The sequence below is a fragment of the Apus apus genome, chromosome 24 (genome assembly GCF_020740795.1).
Source record: "Apus apus isolate bApuApu2 chromosome 24, bApuApu2.pri.cur, whole genome shotgun sequence".
NCBI classification, from domain to species: domain Eukaryota; kingdom Metazoa; phylum Chordata; class Aves; order Apodiformes; family Apodidae; genus Apus; species Apus apus.
This window is the reverse complement of record NC_067305.1, coordinates 6,022,903-6,031,681: the sequence shown is the minus strand read 5'-3', so window position 1 is coordinate 6,031,681 and position 8,779 is coordinate 6,022,903. Positions and strand designations below refer to the sequence as shown.

Here is an 8,779-nt window from a genome sequence, read left to right as displayed (position 1 = left end):
TAAACCCTTGTCCCGCAGGCACCCACCCGCCCAGATGAAAGGCGCCGCTGGGCTGCCCTGGCAAAGCCAAGGAGGAAAAACATTCCAGGAGAGCTGCTCAGCACCGGCCACGCGGCCCTGGCTGGCTTGGGAAAGGCTGCCATCCACGCCAGGGATGGGTCTCCAGTGAACCTTCTTTATTCCAAAATGTCTCAAGATAAACACCAAAAGAGCCACCAGCTTTCCCCCTCCCACAGGAGGCATGTCCCCTCCTGGAGCACTGAGGAGAAAGGGACAGGCCCTCGGGTAAAGCTGCTTTGAAACAGCACCAGAGCCTCGCCAGAACCTTGCGTGTGGGGGAGACCAACACCTTCCCCAGCCTGGCACAGGCCCCAAGAGCTGGAGGAGACACAAGGAGTCACCAGGCCATTGAACACCCCCTCCCCACGGACACCCCCACTCCTCTCTTGCCTGCCCTGGCACAGCCTGGCCCTGCGCCCCCACCCCAGACCAGCCAGGCCATGTGGGAGATCCAGGAAAAACCCAAAGCCCTCAGGATTGCTGGGAACCCAGGTCTGGTCCCTCTTGTGCCTCCCACCCCAGGTACGGATGCAGGAAGGTTACTGCCCACTCTGGTCACATTCTTTTCATCCTCCAACCTCCAGCTCTGTCACAGCAACTGAGTCACAAACACACCTGGATATTTGTCTCTTTCTTCTTTTTTTAATCGGCTCTATTTTAAGTAGCTTTGAAGTACATTTTTCTCCAAAATGTTGTTTTTCCTGTATATTATTGGATCACAATGGTATTTGGCTGGTCCTTGCTCTGATGCACGCCCAGTCCTGACGTCGACACAAGAACAGTCTGCTCTGGCTGCAGGAAGGGCAGGACTGCAACAGGGAGAAGGTGTAAAAAATACAAAAGACCAGGCCAGGAAGCTTTCAGGTGTGACCCTGCAGCCAAGGGCCCACAGCTCCACAGGCTGGCAGGGTGCAGGTCAGAGCAGAGCCCGGTGCTGGTGCAGCTCCCAGGCAGGACCGGGGTGGAACGGGACGGCTCCAGCTCCGGCTCCGCAGGCAGCCCCACAGAGCTGACCCTGCAGTTTTCCTCAAATCATGCACGATGTCTCGCTGGGCTGTAACATCCATTTATTTAACAGCAGTAATAATTTAAAATTATAAAAACCCTTTCAGTGTTGAGTGGCAGAAGGGCAGGGTTATAAAGAAAACTAAACAGGAGTCGAGATGAGCAAGGGAAGGATAACGGGGTCTATGTCCAGAGTTCCTTTTTCAGTGACAACTATTGGCCCTCCCCAGCTGGAGATCCCAGGAGGGAGGCAGGATCATCTTAAAAACTTCAATCTCCAAAGCAGAAGAGACAGCATCCAAGGGGAGGAGGAGGAGCAAAAGAGAGAAAAGGAACCTCAAATCCAAAACCATACAAACAACCTTTCCATTCCAAATGACAACCACTGGCTCAGCACCTCGGTCCCGCTGCGGGCGCAGCGGCCGTCACAGCAACGGGCAACAGTCCAGGCAGCAGAGGGGGTGTTAGTGACAGACAGAGCTCTCCCTCAGCACAGAGCTCGAGGCTTCTCCTCTCTGCAGGACCTGGAGTCTCCGTGTCTTCAGAACTCAAAAGGGAATTCCAGGGGTGCTGCCTCCCCTCACTGGCTCTGCTCTGGATGCCCCTTTTGTTGCTTACGTTGGCTGGGGAGGGAGGAAGGGCAAGGGACAGGGCCCCAGGGAGGGAGGGGGACTGAGATTTCATGAGTTGTTCGATGAGTTTTCGTTACTTGGTGAGCTGGAGGAAGAGGAGGAGGAGGACGATGAGAAGTTCATCCCCGTGAGTCCCGGGGGGTTTGTGGCAGTGTTTTGTCCACTTAAGCTTTTCCGGCACACAGGACACGTGTCATGCTTTGGAGAGCAAACAAAAACAAAACCAGAAATAGGGGAAACAGCATTAGAAAAACGATGCATGAGCAGCACTCAAGGAAAAGGCTGGGATCACCCTCCTTCCTCTGATCAAAGGCTGCTCACACTTCAGCCTCATCATGAAGGTATGAAAATATTTACAGAGGAGACCAGGAAAAACACCCAGATGAACCCTTGGGCAGCACTAACCTGCTCCAGCCAGGGGACGATGCAGCCGTTGTGGAACAGGTGATTGCAAGGTAACTGCCGGACGTGCTCCCCGACTGTGTAGTCCTCTTTACACACAGGACACTCTAACCCAGAATCTGTTTCACAAAGGGAAAGCAGAGCAGGGCTGAGGAACAAAGACCTAAACACACAGCGCCTGACTCGGGGTCCCATCACCTTCTCTCCCCTTTCCCCACTGGCCCTTCTGGCTCCTGCCCCCCGCACAGGGGAAAGCTGGCTGCTCTGCAGCTCCTACCACCGTGGCTGCCCCCTCACTGCCCTGGGTTTGCTCCACTCTTCCCTTCTGCCTTTTCATCTCTGTCCACACAGAACTTTGCCTCCCCAGGGCAAACCCATCCAGTCTACACTGCTCTTTTTTGTGTGCAAGTGGAACAGGACAACACTTCAGCTTTCTCCCTCTTCAAAATGTTTTAGGCCTTGAAGGTACTAGCAAAATAAAAACCCCGAGAAAATGTTACACAGAACTCTCACAGAGCTCTTTGTGCACGAGTCCCTGGAGGAGATACACATACCTACGTGTTCCTGTGTGATCTGGATGGTGGGGAGGGCCTGGATCTTTTCTTTGTCTGCTGGCGGCGGTCCAGTGTTTTCAAACTGATTTAGTAACTGAAAAAACAACAGGCCACAGAAGGCAGAGAGAAGATGTGAGCTCAACAGTGCTCAGAATCTGTTGATTTATTGATTCATGGGGCATGTGAACCCAGCAGCACCCATGCTGCAGACCCATCTCCCACCTCTGCAGTCCCATGGACCCGCTGCAGAACAGGAGGTGCTGAGGGTTTGGCAGCACCAGACAGAGAGGAGACACTGTGACCACACCAGCTTTACCTGTGTGATAATTGCATCCAAGCCGTTGGCACCCCACGCATAGTCCATGGGGTTCGAATGCAAGACGCCCCTATAAGGACAAGGACAACAATGAGGCTGGGCTGGGAGCACCAAGAGGAGCACTGTCAGACAGGGCAGCACACCCCCCCGACTCACCAAGGACCGAGCCCCAGGTTTGGTATTGTTGTTGGTGCAATGATTCCATTGACCAGCTGCTGGATAATTCTGAAAGACAAGAAAACCAGGATTATGTAGGAATTTGTGTCTGCCAGCTCCCAGCCCAGACACTGACAGGGACGAGCAGCTACATGTGCTAAACACTGCTGGGGAAAATGAAAATACCCTGTATCAATTGCATCTTATGACCTGATTATTCATTAATAACGGGAAGTTTCAATATTTTATTTGTAAGGGGTAATTTCTGACAAAGATGGCAAGTGCCTCTCCAGGATGCAGCTAAAGAAACACTAGTCCTGTTGTCCAGTGTTTTCTCCCATTTCTCCTCACACCAAGTACAACATTTTAGGAATGCTTTCTCATCACAGGGTGAGGGGCAGGACTCCCAGCCACACTGTGCTCCATGGGGCAAATGGCCACCATGAAGCCAAGGCCAGAGCCAGCCAAGGGCTGCAGGCCCAGCAGAGGCCCGGCCCAGCAGTGCAGGCTCCAGCCCTGCTCACACCAGCGAGGAAAGGGAAGGGGCTGGTGCTCGGCCAACCCGCCCCAGTGAACAACTCGGGGGTTCCTGGCACGACCCGGGTGTTCTCACCCCTCCAGCGTGGGAACCCCCTCGTGGCGGCCGGCGCGGCGCGTGGCCAGGCGGGCGCGGGGCTGCCGGGCGCCGTAGCGGTGCCGGGACTGGTGCTCCCGCTCCCGCCGCCCCTCCGAGTCCCGGGTCTCCTCCGACTGCACGTTGGACCCGAACGGAAACTCGAAGCTGTCGTCAAAGATCCCGAAGGCAAACTGGCCGTAGCCCTGCGGCAAGGTGAACAGGTGCTGATCCACGTTCTGAGGGGACAGAATTCAGGGAACAGGGTGTAACGAGCAGGGAACAGCTCCCGGCACCCCGCCTGGTGTCCCAGCAGCTCTCGGGATGGTCAGGGCACTCTCAGGAGCAGCAGACACAGCCTGAATCTGTGTGAAGGCGAGAAATAACAACCACCTCCCTGGTGTCTCCTCAGCTGCTGCCTCTTGGGCTGAGGCGACTGCAGAGACACCCCTCCACGTCACCCAACTCAGCCCCCTCCCCAGGGGAACAAGCTACGTGTGATGGTCCTGACAAGATCAGTAACAGTACAACAGGCAGAGATTTCAGGAGCAGCGTGTGGGTTACATCAATAGCTCCCTTCCCAAAGTGTGTCATAATCCAGGGAACAAAATGTAATAATGGCAAAATACTTCAGTGGTGAAGCAGGAAGTGCTGGAAGGGACAGAGAGGGCTGGCTCACCTCAAAGGGGTGTCTGCTCTGATCACTGGCTGCTGTAGAGGAGCTGGTCTCATTCTCTGTGTTCCTGTGGGGGATGAAGAGCCCTGGTGAGTCCCACCGGGTGCGGTGGGATGTTCCCAGCAGAGGGACACGAGTGTAACAGGAACAGCAGACCCAGAGCTGCTCGGTGGCAGCACAGAGCAACCTACAGAGGCAGAGCTGGAGGGACCACAGGGATCTTCTCACCTTCTCTTCCACCCAGGGCAGCTCCACACAGGAACCAGCCCAGCCTCAGCTGCTGATTTACTCACTGTCCACATCAATTTTCACTTCTCCCCCCCCCACCCCCCTTCATTTTCCCACATCGTTACCCATCTCCCCCCACCCTTTTACATTCTGATTTCATTAAGCTACAGAGGAGTGACAGAACCATGATATCAAGCAAGGATTCCCTGCATGATCCACCTCAAACAAATCAGCTAATCCTCTGGAGCACCAGGAAGAGAAGACTTAAGGTACAATGACCACTATGACCCAAACGTGCTTAAGTCTAATCTTGAATCAAAGGAACTTCTTTATTGCAGAGGCACGTGACCAAATGAGACAGATTACAAGAAAAACTCCTAATGCCAGAAGGCTTCTGCTTCTGGAGAACAGCAGGAACATTCCCTGCCCAGTGTCAAGGTCTAGGCTTTGATATTCACGGTCCCAAAAAACAAAGGTTCAGCAACGAGGCTCCTCTCCCAAGGTCACAGCAAAGCCCCAACACGTCGGGATTAGCCAGGATTGATTTTCAGCCTCTAAGGTTGGTGCAGTCAGACCAACACCAGCCTGTCAGCACAGACACCTGCCTGTGGAGCCCACCTCCCTCCGCAGGCAGCAACCCCCTGTGCAGCTCTGTGTGCCCATGCACAGAGCACCTGCCTGCCCCACAGCCAGGGTCCAGCAACGTGTCCAGAACGTTTTGAGACGTTTCTCCCACTCTGCCCTGGCCAGGGAGCAGCCCCAGCACTGAGTCAGCAGCAGAGCACGTGAGCACAGATCTCAGCTGCCCCAGTGCAGGGTCCAAAGTCCCAGCCAGGACGTTTCACCTAAACTAAGCCATTAAATTATAGACTGAGGCACAGGGATCCATTCCACAGATTCCTCTCTCAGGGTTATCTCCAGCCTGCTGACTCCAGCCTGTTCAGACCCACCACAGGGAAAGTCTCTCCACCACTTTTTCTTGTTTGTTTTAAACCAGCCAGGTCCTCCCCTGCCCTTTACCAGTGACGTGTGACACTCAGCATTCCCATAGCTGATCCACCTGGAAATGCAAACCAGGCAAATTAAGCATCCCATAGTGAGGAGAGGTGAGCCAAATATTGGGCAGAAGTGGTAAAAATGGTGTATTCAGAATCCAACACTGCCCCTTAACTACAAAAGGAAAAAGCAGAGCAGGCCGAGCTCAGCCCAGCAGGTTACCTTGGCTCTTCAGGGAGCTCCTCAATAAAACCAGATTCACACCGTGGGCAAATGTAGTCCTAGGAGAGAAGAAACACTGAGAAAAGGAAGTGGTAGGTGGAAGCTGCTCAGAGCACCTTCATGGGGTGGAGAGCCCTGCAGCCTGTCATCCTGAACATGTGTCACGATTACAGAGCCAAATATCCCCCCAAACACCCAAATTTGCCTCCACCAGACCAGGGAGGCGAACTGTCAAGCCTGAGCCTGTTTGGAAAGCACTACTTTATCCCCAGCAGAGACAAAGTATTAGGTAGCATCTGATGTAGTTCTGGGTGAAGTGAAAGCAAAACTGCCAGCTTCAGCTGCAGCCCTCAGACTTGAGGCTACACAGCTGGGTGTTGTGGGGGTCTCCCTTGTCTCCTCAGGGACCAAATCTGGATGAGAGGAGCCGGGAAGGACTCACAGCCTGGGCTGACCCCTGCTCGGGGGGCTGCTATGGTGCAGTTGGGGCTCACACCCCACGGGGCCAGGAGGCACAGGGGGGTCATTCTGCTACACACAGCTCAGGGTGTCACTCCCACAGTGACAGACATTCCCACTTCCTTACAGAAAACACTGCCAGCCCTCAGCACATTGGGCTCCACAGCCCCCATGGGCTGGAGCAGGGTCCTCAGGAGCTTATGACAATCACTTGTCCTCACAAATCCTGGGGCTGGTGAAGAATTTCCACCCCACGCCACACTGTCCTAGTGAGCAGCAGCCCAGAAGGCTTGAAAACATGGAAGGAAATTGCCTCACTCTTCACTGCTGGAGAAGCTGCAAGGCTTGGACAGAGGAGGAAGCAGCAGCCCCCGTGCCCAGCCCCTGTCCCACCACAGGCAGGCACAGGCCCCAAACCCTGCTGGGGATCATTGCAGAGGAGACTTAAGAGCTTCTAAAAACATCGGTGCTTCCCTCTACTACTGCTGTGCTGGGACTGGCAGCAGGTCAATGGATTCCCCACGGGAGGGAGGATGCCAGCCCATGGGCTCCTGCTGATAAGGCCTCTGGGATGGCTCCTCTAGCCAGGGCAGAAACACCTGATAAGGCCCCGGGGCGGGCAGCGAGGCCAGCGACCCCCCCCGTGCCGCCCGGCCTGCCCAGCACGATAACACCACAGCTGGGGGGTGGGCGCTGCTGCCCCTCCGTGGGGGACACCCCGAGTCTGGGGTTGTGAAACAACCAGGTCTGGAAATTTGCACAACGTTTGATTTCAAGAACATTACTACACAGTGAAGTGCCTCCCGAAGCTGGTGACCAGGAGCTCCCATGTCTAATCCAGTAAATCCAACTGGCTTCTCCTGCCTGTGGAGCAGCACCCCCAGCCCATGCCCCCCACAGGGGGAGCATGCTGACAGCCCCACGCCACCACCAGCAAACCCCTCAGCACTGGAACAGCACAAGTGTCCAAGTCTGCTGTTCCCCAGGCTGTGCAGCACCCACTGCCCAACCTCCTGCTCCTCCAGATGGACCTGGAACCCCAAACCAAGTCCATTAACGAGCAATTAACTGGGCCCAAATCAATAAAAGCAGTTGTCTGCTCCCTATCATGGCTCACACCTTCCCTGCCAGGTGTGCTCTGCTGGCACAGCCAACACAGGCTGCTTAAACAAAAATAAAATACTTATATTTCCAGCTTCCAATGAACAAATCCTGAGCTGTGCTCTCCAGCCTGAGTGTTTAGCAGAAGCATTAACCAGAGTCCTGTCCTAGCACTGGAGCACAGGCTGTGAGCTCCACCAGCAAGAGCTGCCCTCACATAACCAGTAGGACCAAGGGGGAGGGAGGGAGGGAGAGGGAGGACAAACAGCGTCACCAAACCCGACAGCGACGTCTGACCGGCCCCGGCAAACACCCACTGCTCAGCACCGGGTGACTCCAAAACGCAGTACGTGTTAACAACGATTAAAATGCCTTATGCTGACAAGACGCTGTTGAGAAGTTTCAGGGCAAACAGAGACCAGCAAGATCCTCCAGATGGAATTTAACCCCTCACAACACTGGTGTTTCAGCCAGCGCTCCTCCCCCACCCACCCCGGGACGACACGAGTCCCTGGGAGCAGAGGCTTCACCTGGCGGGTAAAGCGGGTCTGCACCGGCCCGTGGGAATGCTGCGCACGCACCCCACACCTGCACCGCCCGCGGGGCTCAAACCCTGCTGCAGGGGACAGAGCAGAGACCCCCCGTTATCCCAACGCTCCGCTGCGCTCGGGGGAGCGGCTGCCTGAGCCGGGAGGGGCTTCGCACCATCCCCGCCGGCTGGAACGCGGCAGGAGGGAAACCGGGCGAAGAGAGGCCGCAGTCCGGGCCTCCCGCCCTCGGCCTCGCTTCAGGAGCTGCTCGGCCCCTCCCGCCCCCGCAACGGGCCCAGGGGCCGCGGTGCCCCCCGCCACGCCCGGCGCTGCCTCCACCGGCCGCTCCTCCCCAGCCCCCCGCGCTCCCCCCTCCTCGCTCCACAGCCCCCCCGCCCCTCCCAAGGCCCCCTCACACCCCAACTGGCACCCGCAGAACCACCCCCCCACCCCGGCCCGAATCCCTGCCCCTCTAACCCCCCTCGCACCCCCCCGGCCCTCCCAGCCCCAAGGACCCGGCCACCCCCTCCCCCCAAGGCCCCTCAGGCCTCCCCCGCACGTGCCCGCCCCACCGAGGCCCCGCCGGCGCCTCCGCCTCTTCCTCCGCTCCGCCTCGGCCAGCGGCCGGGCCCCCCCCGCGCTCACCGGCAGGCGCGGGGCGATCTCGGCCGAGCAGCAGTGGCAGAAGAACCGTCCCGGCTGCGGCGAAGCCTCCGCCATCTTCCCACCCCCCCGGGCCCCCGGCCCCGCCCCGCGACGCGCGGCCGAGGACGACGGTGGCCGAACGGGGACAAGAAAGGGCGAGGAGAAGGCAACAAGGGGCGGGGCC

At 57.0% G+C, this 8,779-nt stretch overlaps 1 protein-coding gene across 1 annotated transcript; it reads right to left on the bottom strand.

The window, feature by feature from the left end:
* Positions 1–1,106: 1,106 nt before the first annotated feature.
* Positions 1,107–8,685, bottom strand: RNF126 (ring finger protein 126). Its single transcript, XM_051639816.1, has 9 exons — positions 8,596–8,685; positions 5,861–5,919; positions 4,418–4,481; positions 3,739–3,977; positions 3,126–3,194; positions 2,970–3,039; positions 2,654–2,747; positions 2,103–2,218; positions 1,107–1,895 (listed from the first exon to the last, which is right to left on the bottom strand). The coding sequence occupies exons 1-9, from the start codon at positions 8,668–8,670 to the stop codon at positions 1,746–1,748; spliced, it is 936 nt and encodes a 311-aa protein (XP_051495776.1). The 5' UTR covers positions 8,671–8,685; the 3' UTR covers positions 1,107–1,745.
* Between the last annotated feature and the right edge of the window lie 94 nt (positions 8,686–8,779).

Excerpts from the sequence above, each read along its gene's own strand:
- RNF126 (XM_051639816.1), bottom strand. The coding sequence starts at position 8,670 with ATGGCGGAGGCTTCGCCGCAGCCGGGACGGTTCTTCTGCCACTGCTGC. Across the intron at positions 4,482-5,860 it reads GAGCTCCCTGAAGAGCCAAG|GAACACAGAGAATGAGACCA; the intron begins GTAACCTGCTGG and ends CATCCCCCACAG. Across the intron at positions 3,978-4,417 it reads AGAGCAGACACCCCTTTGAG|AACGTGGATCAGCACCTGTT; the intron begins GTGAGCCAGCCC and ends CTGTCCCCTCAG.